General features: G+C 37.1%; 1 protein-coding gene across 2 annotated transcripts in view; it reads right to left on the bottom strand.

The window, feature by feature from the left end:
• The window catches only part of CLSTN2 (calsyntenin 2), a 318,074-nt gene that overhangs the window by 1,805 nt on the left and 288,289 nt on the right, over positions 1-27,980 (bottom strand). For both annotated transcript variants that reach the window (XM_057429065.1, XM_057429064.1), the window contains exons 9-15: positions 23,164-23,326; positions 11,906-12,072; positions 8,694-8,842; positions 7,103-7,320; positions 4,662-4,832; positions 3,918-4,063; positions 777-900 (exon numbers count right to left, since the gene is read on the bottom strand). In XM_057429065.1, coding sequence (XP_057285048.1) covers positions 777-900; positions 3,918-4,063; positions 4,662-4,832; positions 7,103-7,320; positions 8,694-8,842; positions 11,906-12,072; positions 23,164-23,326 — 1,138 coding nt within the window. The remainder of the gene's footprint in view (positions 1-776; positions 901-3,917; positions 4,064-4,661; positions 4,833-7,102; positions 7,321-8,693; positions 8,843-11,905; positions 12,073-23,163; positions 23,327-27,980) is intronic.

Raw genomic sequence — 27,980 nt, forward strand, 5'->3', positions numbered from 1 at the left:
TATAGTTCTATAAAGAACCACTTTGTAATAGTTTGTTTTGCAAAAATTCAGCTTAATTTTAGGAAAATCTCTGTAGAAGTGTACAGAAAAATACAGTAATTTTCTAAGCCTAACAACTTCATATAACTACTTCTAACTACCTACACTTTACATAAACTTTACTTCTTTATATGTGTATTATTCAGCTAAAAGGATTTCAAAATCCAGCATTTAAACAGATATCTTTGCCCTGGGTTTAACTTCACTGAAAAGGCTTTAGATTTAGGTATATATTTTAACTCTTAAGAGTTTAAAAATTCATTTTAATTTCTCTATTTAGTATATACTAACGCCCACTTCACCTATCTCCTCTCCAGAGAGCAACAGATAGAGCCTGACAGTAGCTAACAGAAGCACTGCAGCGGTTATAGATTTAAAAAAATAATACAAACATTTCTTCCTTTTTCTTGGAAAGAGGTGGGCAGAAATTACTAGGCCATAGAAGTAGAGATGTACAAAGAGAATATGAAAATAAATATTATCCTTTAGATGATTCGCTACTAGAAATGAGACGTTTTCTACCAATGTGGATTAGGGTACATAGCATTTAATGAAGACCGATTTTTAAAGACAAAGTACCTCCTTGGAAATAACAGAATTTAATGGTAGGTGTTTCATACCTGTACAAATATCTCTCTGAGGTTTCACAAGCTGTAATTATGGACTTCACGGCTTTATTTGTGGGTAACACTGACATATCAGAATCACTATAAGCAGTCTCTAAACTCATCACATACCTGAGTTATGAACAGCACTTGTGCTTCCCTCTGGGTGGTGGACAGACTGGAGAAACTGTGGTTGTACTATCATATTGTTTACATGGTCCATGAAATTGGAGTTGGAGCTGTGTAGAATATTAACCTGGCGCAAGAGAAACGTAAGAGATAAGCCATTACTAACAAGCGCTCGATATTCCAAGCCTGCTGGAAAAAAAATATATAAATATATATTTTAATTATGTAATATTTTAATGCATGTAAAATATATTTATATATGTAATATATAGCATATATATATAAAAATATGTAATTATGTTCCTATCTGCTGATGAACCCCATAGTTCAATGTAATATATATTTTTATATATATTTTTCATGTATAAATTACATATTACATATATAACATATTACATCTATACCCATATATGTAATATATAGTATGTATAACACATTTTATGTGTATTAATCTTACAAATCTATATGTATTTCTATATATAGCATATATATCAAATACATATTACATAAACATTTCTATTTCATATAACATATTTATATAAATACATATTTGTATATGTAAATTTATATATAATTGTATATATATGTATGTAAATGTATATATTTATATAAACTTATTTTCTATAAATATGTTTCTATGTGTTTATGTAAGTATATATGTTTAATGTATATATAAAATCATGTATAATTATGTGTGTGTATATAGAACATACTTATATTTAATATTATATATTTAAACATATATATACTTACATATAAATGTATAAATGTATTTATATAGACATGTATTTATAAAAACATATAAATGTGTATATAACATATATATTTAATTGTATTTATTTATATTTTTACATTTAAGCGTATTTATAAAAACATAATTAAATGTAAAAATATAACCATTTAAAAGTATATAAATATTCAATTGTACATATTGATAATTTAATTATATATTTAACTGTATTCATACAAACATATATATTGAAATGTATTTATATATAAATATATTCATGTATATTTAAAAGTATATATAAACCATTTATTTGAATGCATATATTTTTTTAAGCATGTTTATATAAACATGTATATATAATCACATATATATTTAACTATATATATTTAAACACATTTATGTAATGTATTTACATATACATGTATTTTTTAGAAATGTTTGTATTTTGAATTATATTTATATTTAAACATATATATTTATAAAAATGTATTTAAACATATTTACATAAATGTATATATAAAAACATATTTAAACATATATTTAATTGCATATATCTTAACATATATTTATAGAAACGTATACATTTAACCTAATTATATAAATGTATATATAAACATATATTTATATAAACACATATTTATACATAATGTAAGGGTGGTGAGGCACTGGAATGGGTTGCCCAGGGAGGTTGTGAATGCTCCATCCCTGGCAGTGTTCAAGGCCAGGCTGGACAGAGCGTTGCGTGACCATGGTTTAGTGTGAGGTGTCCCTGCCTGTGGCAGGGTGGTTGGAACTAGATGATCTTAAGGTCCTTTCCAACCCTAACTATTCTATAATTCTATATTTATATATTTAATTGCACATATGTCTAAACAGATATATTTATAGAAATGTTTTTATATTAACATTTATATATAGTTATATAACTGTATATATGTAGACATATTGATATATATTTAAACATATTTATATAAACATTTATATAAATGTGTACACATTTATATTTTAATAGCATAGATTTATATATTTAAACATATTTGCATAAATGTATATACTGATATAAATGTATTAGATTTATATAGAAGTATATTTACATTCATAAAAATATATGTAATAAATATATTTATATTTTATACGTATGTAATATATTATTATACGCAATACATATTTTTATCCATATGTAAAAATACATATTACATTGAACTATGGGGTTCATCAGCAGATAGGAATATAATCATATAGACATTAAAGGCCAATTTAACTTTTTAATGCCAGGGAAAAATGCACAGGTTAAAAGGATTTCTCTGATTCACTTGTCTGGGTAAGTAGTGACCTTCCTTCCTCTATACTATTCAGTTTTTAGTTGTTCCTGAAAGATAGTGGGAAATTTGTTGCTTTCAACACTGACAGAGAATTTATGAAACTCACTGAGTTTTAAATCAAAACAGTAAGAGAGAATTAAGAGTTTTTCCTGCATCCCTACTTTCAGTTACTTTCTTTGAGGATCAGTTCTGTGTCCTACCAGTAATTATGTTAGAAACAAACCCCTGAGGTCACTGTCAGGGCTGCAGAATGCTGAGGTGAAAAGAATTTTCAGTACAACATTAACATTTCAAAACTTTGAGCCTATTGCTAATAATGTCCTGCCCTTGCCTGTTGCTACTGGGTACCTGGGTCCCAGGTTGGATAAGCTGGTTCTTCAGAAAGGGTCCATAATTCCTGCTGATGTTCATCAGTAATTCCCAGACCCTAAGCCATTGTGCTGTGCTGGTCACAGGCTCAGCACACGTATGCTCAAAAGTGCCATCTATTCCTGTGGTAACTGACCATGTCCAGGTGCTGATCTAATGCTTTTGTCACCTGTATACTGACTTCCTTCCTCAGAAAAAATGGAAATAATGTAAATTATCAGGAGTGATCTTCATCTGATGAATTGTAAAACTTACTGTAAGGGGGTAGTGCTTGAAAAAACTGAAAAGGTGAATGCTGCAGGAAACAAAATCATGTCATGGTAATTGAAGGATTAGTAATCTAAGGAAAATAATGAGGCTGTAATGATTCACTTTCAAGCAGGTGTATAAATCTTCACAAAGACCTGTAGGAGATTTTATGTCATGGACAAACAATGATGACCTTAGTTTCCATTCTGTTTGAGCAGGCTCAGAACTCCACTAAATGCAGAGAATAAGAGAAGGGTCATCTTACAGCATAGAGACCCCCACACTGAGAAATGCCCACAGGGGATGTCACCTTCCTCTTTGAATGGAACTTGGAATTTTTCCTCTATTTGATTACAGTTACACAGAGCATGTCTATAATTTTATAGACTTTAAAGAAAACTCCACGTTGCTGAAAATAAGGCTAGAGCTCAGCCTCTGTGCTGGAAAAGAAGACTTGACTAAATGATTGCTTACCTCCAAGTTAAATTCATTGCTAGTGTAACGTCCATTCAGCTCTGAGCACTTAACTCTGAACTTTCTGTCAAAGGTGGCAGAAGTGTCCCAGTTACGATAGCGAACCTGCCGAAGAACCTGTTCATAGTTGTTCATACTGTCCACACCTGAAATGGAGATGAAGCAGTAATCATCTCATGGAGATGCTATGTGCAGTACAGGAGAAATAATATGTTCCCAGAAAGTACAAAATACGGCAGAATGATCTGAAGATGGTAGTGCCTCAGATACTCCCTGATGGAGCCTCTGGCTCATACCAAATTATGTGAACATAGTTTTAGGAAACTACTGTAGAGCTGTAATGGAGATCAATAAATACAACAGCAAAGATTTAGAATAAATGGTTTAGTAATTGCAAAAAATGGCCAATGAGTTACCAGCACTGTGTGAGGAATACCCTCATTCCCAGTTCATCTCTGGTGGTCTCTAAGAACCCCTACATTTAGAGAAAGCAGTGTTGCTATTTTCCTTATCTGGGAAATAGCAGGGAGGACGCCAAGATCAAGACAAAGCTATGGTGCATTCCAAAGGATAAATAGCACACGCAGAGACGAAAAAGTAACTATGTTTTTTTAGACATGGTCTCTCGTGGAAGATTTTTATGGCTAGTACATCACAGATTTTTGTCTAATTTCTTCCACATTAGTCCTTTCTATTTCAATACTGTAGGGAAGAAATAAGGGAAAGCAAAGTCCATTAACATACCATAGACTGAATATCCTGCTGTGGAATTTGTGGCATCTAGATGTTTTCCTTGGAGCGCCACATGATCTAGTTCTAAGCACTCTTGTTCAGGATCTAGTTCTGTGCCAATCACCAGAACATCACAGAAATCCAAGTTGTGCAGCATCTCCTCTAATACCACTGGCTTATTGGCTGTGAGCAAATGGCATATAACATGAAAAAAGAAGAAATAAACTAAGATAAATGATCACAGAAGAGCTCAGTTATTTTATGTGCTTTGCATCAGGGCTTTGCATCATTTTTTAAAAGATGGTTGAATTGTTTTTTGCCAACATTAAATACAGCAGCACACTTGAAGCAAATCAAAAGAGGTGTCTTGCCTGTTCAGGTGCTACAGTGATGAAGACCTACAAATGCCTAGTGAGGATGGATACAGAAAATATATTGCTCTGTAATAAAAGTCATTCAAGAAGAGTCCTGGAAATAGAAACTTGAAATTTGATGCTGCAAATAAATCCATGTAAACAGGTCTGATTTTCAGTACTGTTCTGATAGCAGATTGGTATCACACATTCTCAAGGGAAACCAAACTGGAAAATGAATGTTAAATATATCTCTGCTTGGATGATTTTCTCAGTTACTCTATGGCCCATAAAGGCCTTGCATTACAAAGAACATGGCCATCTATCCAAGAACGTGGTATTATCTTAAATATGTGACTTGGAGAAATTGAGTTGTAAACTGACTATACTTCAGTAGGTATGATTAGGAAAAAAACTTGCTGGAAAAAGAGTAGCATATCAATTTACTATTTAAATTCTCCAATTGGCTCAGCACAGAGGGTCGGGCAAGACTGCTTTACCAGCTCCCTGAGGGTACTGTAGACACAGAGACTGCAGTCTTGGAATTAGTGCTTGTTCTGTGGATTTCATTTTAGAGGGTGTATGGGGGAACGCAGGCATGGACATAAAAGACTTATGCCTTAAATTCCAAACTCCTGGTACAGTGAATTTTGGGTATCGGAACTCCAGGTACAGCTCTAACTTAGGAAAAACACAGACTCAAATTTGTCAGATAATATCTGGGATGAGAGAAATAATGATTGAAGCTTTTTATGCAGGAATTGAGACTTAGAATTTAATAATCTTTTGCAAAACACTTATCCCCAAAGCCAATTATTATCTATCCATTTTAACCAATTATTATTTATCCATTTTAACTCCCAGTGGAAATAAACAAGAGATGGCACATTTGTAGGTGCCTGACTTTCGAGAATTAAGCAGTAGTTTAAGAAAGGCTGTTACGTTCCCTTCCAAGGTGAGACTAAGGCTTTTTATGTTATAAACAGTAATTACATCAATAATTGTATAGGAAAAAATTGGGGAAGATGGAATTTATGAACTGAACTGGAGGGCAGTAGTTCCTAATTCACTGAACAGTTTTGAAGATGTCATAACATTTAGGGACACAGAGCATCATAGATCCATTGTGTCTTAAGCGATTGATAATGGTCCCTCTTTTCTAGGCAAGAATTCAATTTTCTTTATATACTGCAATTGTACGCAGTTGGTATTAGGATATGATGTGCTTTCAGCCTTCAGAGGACAGATGCAGTTTCAGGGAAGTGATGTGCAGCGCTATTACAGAGCACAGCTCCATAGAATTCATGCCCCTACACTTGCGTATCATTAGGGGATTTAGCTTTTCAAAATATATACACCTAGTTGCTGCTTATTCTAGTCCAGGAAATACTGTTTAGGATGATTCCTCAGATGACTAAGCTTTTAATTTACTTTGCAGACAAACATCCAATTAGAGACAATTATAGACCATTCTGTGATCTGTGATTTTATAGCTTACTTTTGAACATTTACCTAGTGTTGAACAATAACATACACAGCTCTCAGCATTAGAATAACCTGTCATCATTGAAAAAAATTCTTTGCAGATTATTATGTAATAATATTACTGCATTAAATATGTGGTAAACTGAGGCACAAGATTTCTCAATTTTCACCAACCTGTCAATAGCAGAGCTGGGAACATAAGAACAGACTAAACTTGCAACTATTTGTCAACTACTGCTTTCTACTTTATCAGTACAGTTAACAAAATTCTGTAACAAATGAATTCTAATGAAAAGGTGTTAGTCAAAGGAACACGTGAAGAAGAGTGAAAAGGAATTATTTGGAAGTAGGCAGGACACTAAATGGAAAAGCGGGGTTTTTGGAAGCACATACTGATCCATCCCTATTTAATACTCTTAAATTTACACTATTTAACAGTGTGTTTAATTGAATGTCTTCAGTCCAGCATTACTGTGGCCTATCATTGCCTAAATGAATCTGGATGAAATGACTTAATTGTCTGCACTATCCTTTAAAAAACATAATAGTTTGGAACTAGATGATCTTTCCAAACCTAACAACAAACAAATACATATTTAAAAGAAATCTACAAACCTCTGTCATGTTCATCCACTGGATGCTCCATTTTAGTGACTGTGCTGACAATTCTGATGTCAGGTAACAAAGTAACACCTCTTTCACTTTCAAATTGTGCAGCTGGTCTAGCAAAGTGGTCCGTCCCACTTACTGTAATCTTGGGCTCATTGGCCTGAAACACCATTACATAGGCATCTATATCTGGGATACTAATGCAGACATCTTCACCAAAACATCTGAAAGAATATGTTATTTGTTAACTGCATGTAATACACTGCACATCAGAGGTGTGTGGCACTTGCATAGCCCAAAACCCACCTGATGGCTCTCTTCATTTTGTAGTGACTCAGATTAGCCTAGCCCATACTTTGACACATGCATCTGTACCACCATGTACATGGGCCAGCAGTGACGGTAACAGCTCTGTTCCTCTCATCCCCTCCCACATTCACAATTACTGAAATTACATAGGGACAGTAACAGATTCATGACAAGCTCACAGAATAATGTTCTGATGTTTAACTGACATTTAACAAAGTAGTGGATGCTTAAAAAAAGATAAATCAGATGCTAACAACTACCTTCAGCAAACCTAACATCAAATTCTCCAAGAAGTACCTAATGTTGTCATGTGTGAATAAAAGGGCTCAAATACCCATTTAAAATGGTCTCATCATGAACTCATTCTGACCCCCCCCCCCCCCCCCCCCCTTATTTACTGAGGACAAAAGGGGCCGATTTTAAAGGGGCATTTTAATCTGAATCAGCACTGTGCTTTGGAATTGAATCTGCTGACAAACTCTACCTTTGATCTTGGCACAAGGCTTGGGCCAGCCTTGGAAACGGGACTGCTTCCAATGAAACTGCATCAGAAGATGGTCCCCAAACAGCATGATCAGCCCACAGAACTAGACTAAACCTTGTATTAGTAACAACTGTACATGCATTAGGTAAGGGCTTGTAGAACTGATGTTTATTTCCACTCTAAAGATTTGCTTTCATTGCACTGTGGAACTTGCTATAAGGGATGTACCCAGGGGAGCTCAGGAGTGACAGATGGCTCTGATTATGTAGAAGAGTAGACACTATTGTGCAGGTTCTACCACTACTCTTTGCATGAAAATGACAGGACACAGATTTAACACCCAGTAATTCAGTGACTACAGCCATTAAAGAACACAGACAAAATCTATTTCAAACATAGCTACAAATACTATTCTTGTAGATATGTCATCTGTTACATATAATAGACCTGCTTTAAAAAGTCAAAGCTTTAATTCTCAGAAGAAACTGTAACTTTTAAAAATGAACTGTAAAATAAGAATGCGATAAATGCAAGCACTGTTCAGTCCAGACTGCATGCTCCAAACTGTAAACAGAATGCAAGAACATGACATAGAAAAGTCTTAAAAGGACAACATAAAAAGAAAACCACAATGTAAATCAGCATGAAAGTAAATCAGATTAATCCTTTATGCCCAATAACACAGAAGTATGATTCAGCCATGTAAATTAGCAATAATTCTTCTTTTGATCACATGTCCTCCCCCCAAAAAGTAATTAATTAAAAATATTCCCAATCTTATCAGTTCAGATGAAGATAACTTACTGGACTTTGGATGAGATTTTGAGACGTCGTACGCCTGCAGTAGGAAACTGTCTAGAGTTGATGTATGAGACCTTTCGGAGAGCTTGATTTATATTCTCAATGTCATCTCCTTCCACGACAAGGACTGACTGGGAAGGGTTGAAGTGATACTAGGGGAAATGCACATTATTAGTATAAGGAACCACATACATAGTATAAAAAAAGATACTTTTAAGGAATGATGCACATGAAATCTAATGATTTAAGATAAAGAAATTATTAGTAGCTTTTGTTGGCTGAATCCACGTTGTTCCCTAAAACATGCACTTGTATCAGTCATCTATTTCATATCTGAATAACTTCTGTTATAATTAATTTTATAGTAAACTAATCCCAGTTTGCTGTGCTTCACCCAGCCTTATCAAAGATACTATTTCTGCAGGTGTGGAGCTTGAAATCTTAACTGTCACTATTATTATTACTATGTTAATGTTTTTAGATTAAACATATCTCACATAAAAAAAATACTGGCTTAAACCAGAGCAGAATGCATAAGGATACTCTTCCTGCTTTCCGTGTGTTTTTTTTTACCCTGGGCTATCGTTCAGAGATATATTTCATCATGAACTAACAAAACAGTAATAACATTTGCCTCCTACATCTTCATTAGTCAGACAAAATAAAGGGGATTCTCCTTTCTCTGTCTCATGATCAAGAAAGGTGACATCATTTAAAATGGAGGTGCTACTGACAAGAACCTTTGCTACTATATTAATAGAGCAAAAGATTGATTTTATCTTCATCCTAATTAATCTTAATTCCAGTTTTGGTCTGTTAATTGGGTCAGGAAACCATCTGCATTGCAGAGAAAACCGGATTAACCCCCTGATTTTGTACCTCACTTTCATCACCACAAAACACAAAAAGAAATGCACCTTTCTCTCATATGCAGTCCCTCTTTCTAAAGCTGGATACTGATTAGCCGAACATGTTCTATTATATACAGGCAATGGCTGTCTACGCTTCTTACAATGAGAAAGGTTAAAAAGCAAAAAGATTGTGAAGAACAGAATGAAGCAGAGGGTCTCTGTCAAACATAACACAGAGGGCTAGATTTAAAGCTTGTGCAGGAAGGTCGTAACACACAGAAGGATATTTTTTAACAAAGAGGAGGACTAACATGAGTCGTGGTCTGCATACCTTTCCTTTCTGTAAGCTAGAAGTAGTCGAGAATAAAATCAGTGAAACGAGACTCTAGCTAGCTAGTTAACTTAATAGCTCAGCTGCCACAACAGCTGGGATGCTGCCAAAGAGACCTGAGAAAGCCCCAGTCTGAGCCATTTTTGTCTTTCTCATTAAAAAAGGCTAAAAATAGCAACAGTTTAGACTTGTGTTTCTGAGAGCTGTTATAGAAATCTGAAAATCAGATTACAAACGAAAAAAATTCCAACACTACTGTGCCAGAAACTGTATTACAGCTGCATTGCTCGCTCTTAGGTGCTGGAGGGTGAAGCTTCATGCGTCCAAAATGCCCAGCACAAACACCTTCCAACATCGGTTTGCCAACACTGAATCTGCAAAACACCATGTACACAGCCATGCAGACCACCACCTGTGCAACTGTCACATGTGCTTGTCTGAGATCAGCTATGTTATTTTTGACACCAGAAATCCCTTCTCTATTAATCCTCTTTTAAGGTCAGGTGCCAACAGTTCTGCTTTCATCTAAGCCAATTAGCCCCAATAAGAAACCCACACAATCTGTCTCTGGCTGCTCCTTTCATTTCTGCTTCCTGCTGTTGCACTGACTGTTCAGCTTGCTAAGAAAGTAAAAATGAAAACAGTAACTTAAAAAAACACCCTACTATGCCTCATTTGTAATTTGGAAAATGAGAATCATTTGAAGTTAGGTGAAAGGCACAAAACAATTCAGCACCTTCGTTTTCCCCATTGTTCCACTAGTGCAGGAAGGAAGCCAATCAGCCATGCTGGAGCTGTGGGTGTATGTAAAATCCCACCAAACGACTTACTGGTGGGCATATACACTTGCATTCCAGAAAAGTCTACCTGCTTTTTGCATTCACTGGCATATAAAGAGCTTTTACTCATAAGTAAATGTGCCATTTTGCTGGGGGAGGCAACCATGTGAAATTTGTAATTACGTGCTTGGTAGGATGAAGTAAAAGAAAAATTCTTTGTGGCGTTTTGCTCCTCCTTAACTTCGCACATTCAGTTTTCGTTTTTACCCTTGTTTTCAGAAAACAGACTGGTTATAGTACACCATTGCAACTTATCACCTAGACAGACACTGAGTGTATTTCAGGTCAGACTCCTGTCTTGTACAATTGAAAGGTTTAGCTAATAAAATATAATAACCTGGCACTTCCACTGCGTGCTCTAGATCAAGCACCCTCCTTTCCACCATCCCTTTCATGGGATGCAAAGTCTGCAGCTGGAGCATCTTCCCAGTTTGAATTTGAAGCTCAGTTCCTTTGGAAGGTGGTATTACCATTTGTGTGCTCGGAAAGAGCTTAAAGCATCAGGCAGCAGGACGCCTGTCATCTAATAATGGTTATCAGTAAAGGGAAACCACCAGTACATCTGAGGTAAGCACTGCAGAAGTTACAGTCAAGATCCTACACATGTATCCAAAAGAACCAAATTTGTCTTAATGAATGCAAAAGAATCTGGCCACTATGACAACTGAAAGAGGATTTCCTTCTGCCTGTTGTTCTCCAATCTTAGAAAAAGTGCTACAATATCAATAGTTATATGCATAATGAAGATAGAATTCTTGGAACACACTTTGTGTTTCTCAATACTATTGCACTGGGACTTCTTTCAGAGTTGCCTCTCGATGAAAGATGTTCCACTTATGTTTTCCATTGCTTTAAAGCTAATTAAGATAAAAAAAAAATCAGGAATTCTTTGGAATTATGTTTATTTCTGAATAACTACCAAAATAAGCATGAGAACACAACCCGGCAATTCTTGCAAACTCTGAAATATCAGCAGTGCCTTACTTTCTAAGCATCTAGCTTTGCAATAATGGAAACATTTTTCTTTGCTGTGTCACAGCTCTTCTACTGTTATGCTTTTTTCTTTGCATGACTTTATGGGAAATTATATTGCTTCTGAGGGCACATTTGTACTGTGTATACTCTACCTTGGGCTCTCCACTTCATAAATCAGCCCTACATTTTTATCTAAGATGATGTCAGTTCATCACTCACCTTTATTCCTTGTCCAAGACTCTCAAGAGAGTTAATATCCAGACCTTCCTTGCAGGCCTGCAAACAGGAAATCACTTTCTGACTCTCAATTTTTCCTGGCCGGATAGTGAGACTGGCAAGGCTGCCATGGAAATACTGAGCAAATCTTGGCTTCGTGACTTCACCTCCTTCAAGAAAGAGAATAAAAAATGTTTAGTGATACCAGTACACAAACCACCATCTAAAAACTCACTTTATGTTTCAGCACATCTAAACAATTTATATCCATTTTAGCCAAGTATATTTGAGATCCCATTTACTGTGGTAAGTGGAATTGCTTTCGGGGTTGTTAGGTGGTACCTAGTAGCAGCCTGTCTTTAAGATCCTTGTCACTGTTTCTCCAGTATTGCATTCAGGCATATATATTGCTATGATAACATACTCTGAGATGAAACACACGCTCTACAAATGGTTCTCTAAGGACATCGTGTAAATTCACAGCAGTGAATGCAGGCCAATGCACAGCACTATGCTAAATGCCTTATAACACTTCCCTTACCCCATAGCAGCTAATTTGGTGGCAGATCAGGTCTCCTCACTGTATGTTGCGTTAGACCTCTAGCTACGCTCTATTCAGTTTCATTCTAGGCAGCTTCAAAGGAAGAGTGATCTTTAGAAGTTGTCAATAAAATGTGATTACATCCTGCCTGCACCAGTGATCACAGCATCTCAATTACTCGTGGGATATTTAGTAATTTAGTCATCCTCCTCTAGAATTTTTAGAGCTTGTCTTTCCTCCATGTGTTAGCTATAGCAGTGCGTGTGAATTACTGCCCACCTTGAGCCTGAGAGAACTGAGAGCCATGCAAGAGTGAAGCCAGGCAGAGTAACTGGATTAGCAGTTGATAAGCTGTTGATAAACTATTGTAATTCACAGATAACTCACCTCTATTGTGTCTGTAGATTTAGTGTCAAACAACCTATTTCTGCCAGGCGAGCTAGCTCAAGCTTGAACTTTAAGATTTGTATGTCGTGGACTGGGGTTAGGATAGGGATGAAGTGACAAGTTTTCTTGAGGCTGATGGTGCTACCTTAAAGCCTGGAAAACATCACTTCCAGCAGCATAAGCAGTGTTAAGAAAACTCAAGTTACTTTACATAGTGAAGGAAATGCACAGTGGTGTAGTGAGAGAATGTGTCTAAGCATGCTATTTCTTCATAGAAGTAGACAGGCTTTGTTCTTTTTTGTTAACCTTGCAGCACAAACTGCCTTTCTGCTTACCCCAAAGAAAGATCCTCAAGGAGAATTATTCTTCTCCGCTCTCTCATTCATCTGTCCATTCTACAGAAAACTTCCTCTGGGTAGATTTTGGTTTTGAGGTTTCATATAAACTTTCATGTATGCAACAGCTAAAGTGCAGGATTAGTTTTTGGCCTCTATGATACTTACCAAGACAATCATTTGGCAAATAGTGCATAACAGGGACATTGGCTTTTTAGCATAAATGTTGTTATATTTCATAGAATCATAAATTCATGGAATAGTTTGGGTTGGAAAAGACCTTAAAGCTTGTCTAGTTCCAACCCCCTCCTATGGACAGGGACACTTTCAACTAGACCAGGTTGTTCCAAGCCCCTTCCAATTTAGCCTTGAACACTGCCAAGGATGGGACGTTAATCTGTTTACATGGCGTTTCAAGGTACGCGTTGCCACTACACCAGAAACAATGTTATCTGCACAGAAGAAAGTAAGCCAAATTAAGGAAAGAAAAAAAAAAAGGCAGAAAACCTCTCCCTAAAATGGAGACAAGGGAAGAAAAGCAGGTAAGAGCTTACAGAAGAAGAAGGGCATCACATTGTGCTTTGAAGCTTCAGAATCTCATATCCCTAACAGAATTCTGAAGACAGCAAGTTCCAAGGCTAAAACACTAACACTAATCATGGAGCTTTCAAATTTAGAAACCAACATTAAGCCTGCCTGTAGATGTTAATATTTCTGATGCAAAATAAGCAGTCTCAGATAAGCTAATGTATTTAAATCTTAAACTAGCTCACTAAAATGCATAAAGGACTAGGCAAGAAGCTAGAACAAAGAATTCAATATTCCTCGCAGAAACAAGCAGGATAAAGTAGTTGAAGTAAAGCTATAGAGCAACATGACTGGTGCTTACACCCATGAATAGGAACTTCAGGTTTGGATTTTGTTTGTTTTTATCTTTGTTTGTTCATACAATTACATTGCTAGGTCATTTACAATGATACAACTGCCCATAACCCATATCAAATATACAGAGTATTCACTGTGCCCAAGCACCACTTTAAAGAGAGGCTGGTGTACAAGGAGGCGTTAACTACATTGGAGTTGTGTAGTTCTTGTTTAAAGTGGACTATGAAGGAGGTGATGTAATCTATGCTCTGGAGAGGCTATAAACTGGTGTGTGAAAAAAGTGAGTATTTCAAGAAAATGTGAGTGAAAAATAGCTGGGACTAGCTGGTCTGATTCTGCACCAGCAGAGAAAATCTGCAGTACTATGCCTATGGTTACAACAGGGTGATTCAGGCTGGGACAACTGCACTACAACAAACAAAAGCTTAGCCTGAAGGGACACTGGGGGATGACACAGTCTGTCCCCAAGCCCCAAGACAACAAGAGCTTTACTTAATTCTTGAGAATTGCCTGAGCAATTCTCTCTGGAGAGAGGTTGCCCAAGTAATCCACTCCCATGACCACTGATCCTTAAAGTTGTAAGTTTATTACTATTAGGGAACATGATCTATCAAAATGTGGCTATGTATCCTCTTTCCCTTTGCCAAGCTAAACAAGGCCTTTTAATCTTTACATCTTCTACCTAACACTACAGACTGTGATCATCTCTCTTGCTTTTCTTGGAACTCCTGCTAATATCTGAAGTACTAACCATAACCTAGAGTTCTTCTCAACATGATATGAGTTTATATGGATATGCCTGTTAATCCAGTGTGAATACTAGCTTTTTCCACATGAAAAAACATGAGCACTTAAAAAGGGAAAACTATCTCACACTTTATTGTAAAAAACAGACTGCTAAATAAGCTTTCCATAAGCACCTTTTACCAGAGTTAAAGACAAAATTATATACCTGCCAATTTTATTCTTGAAGGTGAACTTAAGTCATTATATCTGACTCTTATCACAGCTGCTCTTAACTGCAGCATGTTGACATTTTGATAGTCTTCTACGTCAGCATTTCAGAATCTTCTCAGCTGGGTGAGGTATGTTACCTTGCTGAAGTGCTGAACTGCCAGTTACTATTACACTGCAGATGGACAAACCAGTGCAATAAAATTGGGAAGCAAAACCCTAAGTCTCACTAGAATTTAAGGAATGACCTAAAGCCAATCTGCTACAACCCTGTATTCAAGGATTATCAAAGGGATTACTGGGAATATAGTTTTTCAGTCTCAACAAATATTAGAATTAAAACCTGTCAGAATAACTTGAAAATCCTCAGGAATTATCTGTTTTACTCCTCTCTGTAGCAGTATTTTATTGATGTTTGATTCTAGTGTATTAGTATGTTTGAATGCTCTTTTTCCTTCTGCTTCTGCAGTCTAATATTCTTCAAGTATTTGACCTCAGCTTCTCAGTGGGTGCAAATTTTGTCCAGGATGGCCAATCTCCAAGTCCTAGTCACTCTAAAATTCTTCACTCTTAAGATTAGATGACTATAAATATGTTTAATCCAGCATGAATACTGTAGTTCTGTAGCACATTAAAGCACAGCGCATAACTGTAGCTAATCACAGTATGCCAGAGATTGGAAGGGACCTCAAAAGATCATCTAGTCCAATCCCCCTGCCGGAGCAGGAACACCTAGATAATGTTACACAGGAATGTGTCCAGGCGGGTTTTGAATGTCTCCAGGGAAGGAGACTCCACAACCTCCCTGGGCAGTCTGTTCCAGTGTTCCGTCACCCTCACTGAGAAGAAGAAGTTTCTTCTCAAGTTTAAGTGGAACCTCTTGTGTTCCAGTTTGTACCCATTACCCCTTGTCCTATCATTGTTTGCCACTGAGTAGAGCCTGGCTCCATCCTCGTGACACTCCCCCTTTATATATTTATAGACACTTATAAGGTCACCCCTCAGTCTCCTCCAAACTATAGAGACCCAGCTCCCTCAGTCTTTCCTCATAATGGAGATGCTCCACTCCCTTAATCATCTTAGTTGCCCTGCGCTGGACTCTCTCCAGCAGGTCACTGTCCTTCTTGAACTGAGGGAATGCTGATAATATATAATATATATATAATATATATATTTTATATATATAATATATAATATAATGCTGATAGTAAAGTTTTAATAGAGGATTATCCAAATTCTTCTAAATTCTGATCTTTGATTTGATTACCACTGAATTTTACAGTTGCATTGTTTTGACTTCAGAGACACCCAATGCTGTTTGCATTCACTTACCCATCTCCAAAGAACAGTCATGCCTTTCTGTCAAACCAACTGACCTCACTGAGCTCCCAGATCTTTTTTTGCCTTTTGCTCTACCCTAGTAATGATCAAGTAATTATCAGGGCAGTCTGAGCACAAGGAGGTTTTCACAGGAAATGATGAATCAAGAAGATTTCCAACCGATATGTGATCCTTTTAAGACATGATAGACTCTGATTATACTGAGCCAGATAATTAAGGAATGATTGATTATTCAGGATCCCAGCATAAAGACCAAAGTGAATCTCAAAGCAACTGCAAGACATTCTCTAAGCTTTGAAGTCCTCGGGTCCAAACCTCCAAATTTATCCACTTTTTACTATGGCATCTGAGGGATCTGGGTTTAATTCCTTGACAAGTAGACTGGCTGTTAACCAGGCTAACACAGATTTCAGGAGTAGTACCAATTAGCATATTGAAATCCACTACATCTTGTATTTAATGAGGAGGGAAAACACTGCTGTACTAACACAAGCATCAGTATACAGATAGTCACATTGTATTGAAATCTACCTAGGTGGTTTTGCATTAATTTGCTTGCATCTACTGAGGCCTCAGGTTGGTGTCAGTTATGTCAGCCCCCAAGGCGTGACCCACTGGTGTTAGAATGCACAGTAGAGGGTAATCTTTATCTGATGGATATCTTAATTTCTAGATGAAGTCCAACACTGAGTGATACAGACTGCTGTTGCTGCTACACTACCCACAGTGTATTTGCCCCTCAGTGATCTGGTCCCTCTCTGACTCTTAACAATTCTCCTTGCCTTGAATAGCTATAGTCAGTTCTGACTGCAACTTTGTGCTTGATATGTCAGCAGGGTGTTGATGTATGAGGTTAACAAGGGCATTCTACAAGAAGGACTCTATAAAAAAACTGATCTCCAACCAAGGTTAAAGAAAGAGGAGAATGACAGCAGAATACCAAAGAAAAACAGAACAGAAACCAGAAATTATTTAGAAAACAGGAACTACAATAGCTTTCTGCTGTATTCATGATAACAAAGCTTGTTGACAGGCTTCTTCTAAAGACCTTCCCTTTTGCAGTGTGGTCGGCATAATTACACTGTGAAGCTCCAACACTCTATAGAGTGGGTGGCATTATGACAAGTAATGACTTAGAGTCATGGTAAGCTACAATAAAACCTTGTGACAAGTCATTAACTTGTGTCACTGCTTTCCTGACAGGACTTTTGGAATGATACATAAAGAAACAAGCCATTTTGGGAAGTATAGAGTATGAACTCAAGACCTTATCTTCTCAGAGAAGCCTGGAGGAAGTCTGTTTGTGGTACAAAAGATCATTAGGCTGCCAAATCATGTAACTTGCTCCCTTGTTCTGGATGCCTTTGCCACAGAATATATTTAGCCATAAAGGGATTAGAGGGGGAACCTATAAATATTGGTTTAATGGAAGAAATTTCACACTCTGTAAAAAGGTCCATTTGCTATGTCCTCAGATAAACTGAATCAAGAATAATGAACTCAGAGAAGTTACTAAGGTAAGCTCTTGGGAAGTGCACCTCCAGGATGAGCTAACCTTAATTCATTTGTATTACTTAGGAGAACGAACCAGGTCTGCAAAAGTCAAAAGGGAGAATAGGAACAATTTTGTGGTTGATCCTGAAGGCTAGCTCGATTCTTGCTGTAATGCAGATTTTTTTTAAAGTGGCCTGACGAAAAGTCCTCTCTCGATACTGCACTTTATCTTCACCAAGTAAGGGTAATTCTACTTTCTTGCTGTGGAATTGTGTTACCTCTTTACTGTTTGGAAAGGTCTCGCGAATCTTGAGCTGGAAGGGTAAAGCTAGAATATTTCTACCGCTAGAGAAGAAAAGAGTAGACATGAAAGCCAAAGTTGAGCCTTGAGGACCTCTCTCCTATCCTTATGGACCAGGTCTGCTTCTACCATCCATTCAGGGACATAAGAGTTCAGAGACAGTGCCAGGGTCATGCGTCCCACATGTTCTCTTTGGTGTCTCTTTTGTTCTGGGAATCGCACAAGAAAGTTAACTTTGTTTTTTAGATACCCCTGAGAAAGGGTAATTTTGCTTCAAATTCTCTTTCACCATTAGAGATAGAACAGCACTTTGGTCCTAAATAACCCCACCTACAACAAAATCACATCCTTGACAATCACCTGTGAGACCACTGATGTGAATAGAAAGAGCCTCTTAATGCAATTAAAATTAAGTTATAACCTTAACCCTAAATGTCTACACAGAAAGCTGCCAAACTTTACCAGGGTACCCAAAGCCTTGATTTCAGCAACAGCTGTACCAGCATTCCAAACTGTTAATTTCTGCCCTCAGTTAGTTCACCAAGAGTCCAGTTAGCCTTGCACTGTAGTCAGTATTACCTTTTTCTAGGCCTAGAGTCACTGAAATGCAGCTAAAATTTAGGATTTGCCACGCACGAGGACCGGCTCTCTGTTGGAGATAGAATGTCTCCAGCTGCCACTGCTCTTGGGTTGCATGTAACTGAAACAACAAACCTGGTTTAGCCTAAAGGCATGAAGTCCCACCCTCAAATAAACTACCCAAAAGTAGAGCAGTATTAAAAGTATAGTAGTTTTGTGAACTACACAAAATAAATACAAAACACTTCTCTATGCTAAACACTGTGACAGAACACTAAATCAAAGAGGAAGCTCTGCCTAGATCGTCCCTTTAATGAGTTCCTGGAAGAAAGGACCAAAGTTTTTAGATTAAAAAAGATTATACCAGAGTAACACACCTAGTTTTAAGTAGAGAAAATTTCTACTGAGTATGCCACAACAGAACATTAAACCCCCCCCCAACAACACAAAACTATACAATTTTCCTCATTTCTGATGTGTTATTAAAGCTGGAAACTATCCCCAGTCTTGGTTTTAGGTAACTGAATGACTTCCTGGGTTGCAGTAAACTTTACCCAGTGTCTGAGAGACTCTTCTATCACCTTTGAAGCCTGGCCCTCTGCATTTACAACCATCTTCACTCCCTGCTTGTCTCCAGGCTGCCATGCATACCCTGGGACCCAAACTTCTGCCTCCAATACCCTCTTGCCCCTTAGACAAAACTCTGCCCTTCAGGAAAAGGCTAATTCTTCCTCCATTTGAGAGTCCTAGCACTCACCTCATGTAATTTAAAGAAATAGTGCGTAACATTGGGAACAATCAAATCAGGCGTGCTCTTTACACTGCCAAGGCAAGGGTAAAGACGTAGGAGAGACTTGCCCATTAAAACTGGAATGCTAATGTCAGAAAACCCCAACCAAACCAACCAAAAACCAACCAAACAAAAAAAGGCAAATGGTTTGATGGAAATGGGACTTCATAGGCTAAAGTTTAAATATATAATGTAAGCCTAGGAGACTGCACTTTTGGTTTGTTCTGATATTGGATTCAGGAGAACAGCACTGAACTTGAACTTTCTTAAATTTCATTTGAACAGCTGAAGACAGAAATAAAACCTAACCTACCTCTTCATAATGGATACTATAAACAAGGATATAGAAGTCAGAAGGGAGTTGCTCTGGAATTAAAATACTAGTAACAGGAAATACTAATCTCAAAGAAAAGGATTCTCCTTCTGTGTCTGAGACTCCTACATGACATAACTCTGAGAAAGACAATAAGGAGATGCAAGCATGATACTTCTACATAACCTCAGCATGAGTACCGGTGTAAGTGATGAACAGACCAGGCAGGCCTGAACGAGTCACCTGTCTCTTGACCTGAAGGATTCTCAAAATTCCTAGAGAAACAGCAGTACAGTTGCCAGTTTCCAGACAAGTACTGAAAACTGTCGTATAGGAAAGGGTAAATAATGACTTATTTTTTTTGCTGAGAGCAAATGAAAATTGTTGTGGTAAGAAAAAGGAATGTTATTTCTACTGGTTAATTTAGTTGTCTAAGTTAAGACTGTTTTTCACATAATTTGACTTTGATAAATGGGTACTGTGGACCCAGAACTATAAAATGGTTTGGTAAAGACAGAAAAAAAAGGCTCGTCCTTTCTGAAGAAAGAGGTTGGAGCTTGTGTTCCAATTCTGCCCAGTGCTTCAATGAAAAGGGAAGGAAATAGTTTGAGCAAACCAGAGCTGGAAACTCCCATATCCTCTTAACAAAGACTCCCCGCCGTGGCTTATGACACCAAAATCACTGCATATTTTTACTGAAGTTAATCATAGATGTTTCTAAAGCAGTTTTGAAAATGTGAAAGTTTAGACTATTCTGACTGGCCTAAATGTATTATCCTAAGCACACCCAGATAACAGTATCAATGAAACTATTTATAGTCGAATTATGTGATAGATCCACTTTTTGTTGAAATATATGGATTTTGAAAATCAGCATTTTGAACAAAATAGTTTGGTTTTACACATTGAATAATTACAGTTCAACTGACTAAAACAGAGTGCTGAATCTTACTAACAAAGTGACTTTTCATGCCATTCACTGAAAATAGTTTGAGCTGAATCAAACTTACTGAAAGATAAGCATTGCTAAAAGCAATATAGTTAAGTCTTGTTTCATGTACGCATTAAAATTTCACCTTTTTGTTCACACTACCTTAGCTAAATCCTGACATTTTCATGAGATGGAAAATTTGTTTCTAATTTGGAGGGGCTCCAATTCTCACACCATTAAAACAGCATTAATATAATCTTGCAATAATTTCTAAAAGCAGGAATAGATAAAATTTCAGTAGTTTAAGTCAGGTGTTTCACCAAAAAGGTAGAAGCATCTTATCCTGAATGGTTATTCAATAAGCTGTCAAATTACTCAAGGCAATGCTAAAAATGTCTGAAAACAGTTGTACCTTTCTATTTGTTTAACATCTTAAATACTAAATATAGTCTGTGGTCTGTATTTATTGTGAGCCGATATGAGGAGTTTTACCTTAATTCTTTTTTTTTTTTTTTTTTTTATATAAAGAGAAAAAGATGCAAAGGAAACAAGATTCCCACCCATATAGAGAGGGAACCCCCCCCCCTTCAACACCTAAAGATTGCTATTAGAGAATGATAAAAACACAATGCATGAGTAAAAGACATTAAGGGGCAGAAGTTACACCAATAATGCACAAAAATAAGTAGACCTATGCAGAAGAACCAAGACATAAACATGAAATGATTCAAATAAAATTTCTTTAGCACAGCTCCTGAGAAATGATGATGTTTCAGAGCGCAATACGCACTGATTATCCACAGTCCCTATGGCATTTTATCCTAGAATCACAGAATAGTTTGGGTTGGAAGGGACCTTCAAAGCTCATCTAGTCCAACCCGCCGATGATGGGCAGGGACATCTGCAACTAGATCACACATCTGGAAAGAACTAAATTTACTCCACAGACTAAATTACATCAGCACTTGTTAAGTCTGGAACTTTGCTTTAAAAGTACTGCACCAAAACTACACAAGAAAATAAGTATAAAACAAGCATAAAACCTCCACAGATCAAACTAAGAGAAAATCTGTCTAAATCAGATTGGTACCTGTCAACTATTCATCCCAGCAAACTACTGGCTAAACTGAAGTTCTGGTTTCTGAAGAATCTGAAAGGTATTTCACTGCATATTTTTACCTAAAAAAAAGAGTAACATTCCCTTAGACTATTAACACCTTAGAGTATAATTCTGTGTATTCTGTCACAAATTTAACGTCAGTGAAAAATTCCAGTACACCTGAAGATCATCCTAAAGAGACAGAAGCAAACCAGCCTGTACTTTCACAAATATATGGGAATAGCATCATGCTGATTAGCTCGCTATCATAATACCTATCTTGGCGATCAATATTCAAAACTTATCAAATCTTGTTTTTAGGATTAGAGTGGTTTTATTCTGCATGTTGTCATCAAAGTAAAGATTGGATCTTTACCCCAAGGTGTTCATAATCTAAGAGATGGATTTGCTTCTAATACTATTTATACAGAACAGCTCTGCCATGCATAAGATGTCTGAATTTTGCAGACAGACAACATTGTAAACGAGCAGAGATCAAACTGGCAAACAAGGTAATAATGGAGAAAGAGAGCCAACATTAAAGAGTGGGGAAGAAACATGAACTGTGTTAAAGCATTTTTTCCTAATCATACAGTTTGCTTCACTTCATACATTGTCTTAAGTAAAAACAAGACACAGTGCATAAACAGAAAATTACCATGGAATTAACTTTACAAGAGCAGATGAGTTTAAGGTGTAAGGCAGAGAACAGAAAAAAGACATTGGCATAAAAACCAGAAAAAAAGAACAGGGTTATAAAAGGGAGAAAGCCAGAAAAACTAGTATTTGAGCAAAGGCTCAGACAAGTATGGCACTGGGATTGGGACTTCCAGTTTTATTTTGCGGTCACCTTTACTTCTAGTCTATAACAGGGTGGATTGATTAAATTAGTGGAATTACTGGTGACATACATCCAATGTCAAGAATGCAGGATCAGGCCATGAGTTGGGAATGAAATTTGAGCAGACACTAAAAGGACATGACTGGAGTTCTTTGGAGTACGATTTAGATAGTTAGCTTCAAACTGGGTAAGAAGGCAAATCATTAGAATAAGTGAAGACAAAAGGTAAAGACAGTGTTTCACACTGAATACATAAATTGTATTAAACACTTCTTTAGATGATGGGAATTCAAAAGTCTGTTCATGTCCCATCCATTTTATCCTTGGACTCATTATTAACTCTGGATTTACTTCAGATTTTATACCATCAACCTTCCAGTAATTTATTTACTATGCAATCAGCGAGACAAATAAGATTCTTTTTGGTCTGCATTCATAATTCTACTGTCTGTTTTTCACTGTCAAATTACCTTGCCAACAAGCACCAACTGTGAGCTGCATGGCTATGTGGGAAGGGTGGATAGGCCAGTCATTGGTCACAAGGTAAGGTTCATATGTTGTTCCATCCGTGTATAATGTAACGACGGGAAATTCAACATTGACAACGTAGTAATGCCATTCTTTATCGCAAATCTGAAAGACAAAATGCAAGAAAAAATATTAATTACTGCCAGGTGACTAATTTTTATATCCCGTATGTTTTTTAAATTCTCTGGTTTCCAAATTTCACTCAGAGAAGACAATAACATTATTGCGATTTATACATCACTAAAATTAATGAAAGTGAAAACAATGTTGCTAAATACTCTTGGCATACTTGCAGAATACAGCTGATAAATAGAGGCATCTTAAAACACACTATTTGAAAATGGGTAACAAACAGAAAAATCAGGCACTTTGGTATTTGCTCTGCATTTTCACATTTGTGAATACACAATATTAGTTTCTTAATGTCTGCATCCAATTTTGAAATATAAAACTACATAAGAAATGCATACTTGGGAAGTATCAACATAATTACTGTTAGCTTCAGAAGATAATAGACAGCACTCAGTCACTAGATTGGTGAGTTATTGTCAAAGATTTGATTCAATTTTTGTTGTTAACTTATTGCATTAGTACTTGGGAAATCCTATGCAATGCATCAGGACTTCCACAGTACTAGAAGGACCTCTGTTGTGCTCCGTATACACACGGATGGACAAGTAGCGTATGCATCCACCTGATTTGTGCAGGAAACGCAAAGGTTCTCCATCCTTCATCTTCTGGCCTTAAGCTTTTTCCCAGATAGTTAGCAAAGTAAGGATCTATGTGGTTTCAGTGACATACATCAGCTTCGAAAACCAACAGCAAAAGTTACAACATAATTTCGAGACTGCAATATTAATATCAAATCTCAGTCAATTTCTGAGCTGGGCAACCAGGTGGATCATTGCAAGATGGTTAGATTAGGTTTTAGTTCGAAAATGTACAGCCAGATGAATCAGTGCCTCTGACGACAGAAGTCTAGTATGTAGGTATCAAAGCCTGCCCAATCCTTTCTTCCTTGGTTGTATTTTTCAGATTTAAAAGTCCTAAGAAATAAACGATGGCAAACTGGTAGGATGGGTTGTTTTCAAAAGTAAAGCAATAGTTACAATCATGCCCCTTTCAGGTCTGTAGAGCTACTTGTTTTGATGTATTAAGAAATGGAAGTGCTTGCATGCAGATATCCTTGCTGTTTCACAGGGGCAAGCAGAAAAGGGATGTTTAAACGTAACACTTTGTCCTTGGCTGGGTTAAGTGCTATCTACTGCAATATCTGCCCCTTGAAAGCAAAAGCTAATGTTTTGTTCCAAAAGACATTTCAACAGGCACTTAATCACTTCTATTTCAACGGATGCATTTATTACTGCAGACATCATAGCTCCATAGCAAGACATAAATGCAGTAAGAGGCTGCTAGAGCCTTCCTTTTGTAAACAGTAGACGGCACAAATGTTTTCTGAAGGTTAAATGAACTGAAACCAAAACTGAAAGTAAATAAATTGAAAGACTGAAAACTTTATTGAACAAACAGCAATCACAAATAGCATTATGCAGTCCTCCCTTTCAAGGAAAAACCGTTTGCCAGGATTTCTGACTGATCATTAGAATGTGATGCATCAGACATTAAATACACTAAACAAAATGAATGATGTGCCCGAGTTGGAGAGACCTTGCATTTACAAAAACTACAGGCGTTAACACTTGACACCTTTCAGAGAGCCCTTCCAGAGTATTTCTCTGTTGCAAACCTAAACTGCATCACCTGGGATGTCTCAAGTGCTATTGAGGAACACTTTAATACAGCAAACCCAAACAGCTGGGACATAATACACACAAAGCACTTGATAATGTGTAGTTGGTCTGATTACTCTATTGACTTAACCAATAGGGCAGTTGTAGTTTTCAAAGAAAACGCTTTCTGAAAACACAACATTACATAAATTCCACAATAATTACTCTAGCAGTGGGGCTCCAGTGCCGCCAAGAAAAATGCAGATGCCCAACTGCACATGTCCATGCTAGGAAAGGTACTTACTAACCTTTATTTTTTCTGATGCGTCCTGGAATGTAAGACGATAGTGTAGGCAGCTTGGTAAAGTCCTCACACCATCGCTTATGTGCTTTTCCTTAGATCTCAACACACAAACACCAAGTTTTATTTTAAAGGGAATTCCGGCACAATTCATGAGATTGTGCTTCCTGAGTTTTCAAAAGCACCCAAGTTGGTCAGGCACTTCATTGTCATACAATTTCAATCCAGCTTAAGTACACAGACACGGGTATATGCCACCAAAAGAACTTTCAAATATCTGTACTGGGTCCCAGTGTGAAAAAACATTCCACAAGGAAGCAATGTAATTATTTACAAACCTGGAATACATCCCAGTCATTCAGCAGCAGGCAGTATTTCATGCCTGGCCATTTCACAGGCAACAAAATAATGAAATAAATAAATGTGGAGGGTAATTTGTTATGCTGTCATTTCAGACACCTTCTTCACCTTGTTAGCACAGGAAGCCAGATTTTTTCCCTGCATGAGCTCCACAGTGGCAATGGAATATAACATGATTGCAGTGAAGCCATGAAAATAACATTATGAAATATACTAGTTTGGCAAATAAATACATTTAATAATCTCAAGTAAGGACTTTATTTCTTAAAATCTAATTTATAGAGCTATCCTAATGAGACAAAATTACAGCTGAGTAAGCCTGGCTTTCAAAGACTGCTGCATGGCTAGGTTGGTCTAATCACTCTATCGTGTCAGACTGCCTCTAAAATGTATTAATCAAATCACACTGAATTAACCAGCTTGAAGTCTTAGTGCTGATTACAAGGCACTGATCTGGAATGTGCTTTTATGAAACAGATGAAAGCAGACTCAAATGTATGTCTTAGGAAGTAAGTTTCCCAAGACATTAAATCTAACGAGGAACATCAGAGATTTTTCAGTTGAATACTGAATGAACCAAAAGGAATGAACAAAACCCATAGAACTTTGGTCTGAAACGCACATGACGCTGTTTGCAAAGTGTCTCTTTTTCCAGCTTTGTACATAAGAGCTAGGCATGCACATGTGAGAACATGTACTTTACAGCTTACAGCTTTTTTAGCCTCACTTAGGTCAGTTGGGGCATACTCATGCAAAATGTATCATTCGCCTGTTTGGTTAGATAAACAAAGAGAGCTTGCACTTTGAGCAGTTCAGTTGAACAGCCATGCATGCTCACAAGCCTCTGGCAAGCTTCCTGAAAGCCCCTTAAGTAATGTTCAGCAGACCACTCACTTTGACCACACACACAGCCCTGCACATCCTGTCAGTACGACTCAGAGCACAGCTTGAATCTATCCCTTTAGAGCTGAGACAGCAGATACTCCTTCCATCTTTCTGGTTTGTGTGACTTTGCTGACAAAGTGGTTTCAGAATACACTCAAACATCCATGAAAAAAACAGTAAATGGAAGAAGAAAAGGACAGGAAGAAAAGCTTTCTACTTACTAGAAAGAGCACTACTTAGTGCAGGTATAAGACACAAACTCTTTCTTTCTGCCTAAGTAGTCTGAACCATTATTGTCTACAGGTTGTTTGAAGAAAGCACCTTAATCCAGCTCTAAACCAGGCCATCCCACTCTAAACCAGGCCATGCCACTCTATTCACCTATGCTTGTTCACTTATTCACTATGCTTGTTGTAGTGTCTTAGCATGCTCTGAACTGCCCCCCCCCCCCCCCCCCCCCCATTCTTTAGACTACATCTAAAATGCAGTACCTCGTTTTGGACACCTGAATACAAGAAGTACAGGGACAACAAAACGGCCAGCTCTTGCCATGTGAGGAGAGGCTGAGAAATTAGCCTGGAGTGGAGCACCATTAGGGGGATGGGAATAGCAGCCTTCCAGTGTCTAGGGAGAAGTCACCAGGAAGACAGAGGCTTTTCAAAGTGATGCATGCTGTGACAGAGACACAATGGACATAAACTGAAGACAGGTTCCACTCTTGCTTACCTAGTACTTCTGTTAACTGATAACTGCTTACGTGAGCTAAGGCTCACCAGAATAAGAACTGCTTTGCAAAACAGATTTTTAAAATTCCCTTTTTAGAAATAAACCACCCAAATCCTAAAATCTCTGTGAAACAATCCCAAATCATTGTTTTTCATCAGTTATGGTTATTTCACTGTAAGCATACTCCAGGCATAAAAAAGAAAATAACGTAAACAGCAAAGCCAAACAACAAGAGGTAGGTACAAACTGCGACTATTTCATCTGAGAATGCTAAGGTGCTTTCAGCCTCTTGTCTATCTTTTCTTTCATTCTGATTTGGCTAGTATCAGCAGAGAGGGAAACATTTTGAGATAAACTAAGTTTTCTTTTCTGAATATCTGCAAGGAACAACAGAGGAATTTATCCTCCGAGTAACTCCCTTACTCTTTCATCCCTCTGATATGCAGCCCTCCCATCTGTCTTGCAAGTATTATTTTTTTCAGTATAACTCTTTCTGCTGGCTATGAGTTTCAGCATTTTATCATTTTACCTACAGCATTTAAAACTATTAAATATTAATTAATATAAAATCAATAATTCTATATGATTGGTATGCACCGCTGTTACAGGACCAGTTCTGGTCCTATCCTCCCCTTTCTGTTTTGTTTTTGCTAAATTATGTTGCTAGCAACCTGGTCAGCTGCCTGGCTCGCATTCTTTCACTAACTCTCATCCCAATCAGACTTAATTCCAGTCTTATTACCTGATTCAGATTTAA

This window comes from Pezoporus wallicus, unplaced genomic scaffold (assembly GCF_028554395.1).
Source record: "Pezoporus wallicus isolate ANWC-B61680 ecotype Strahan unplaced genomic scaffold, APGP_CSIRO_Pwel_v1 contig_593, whole genome shotgun sequence".
Classification (NCBI taxonomy): Eukaryota; Metazoa; Chordata; class Aves; order Psittaciformes; family Psittacidae; genus Pezoporus; species Pezoporus wallicus.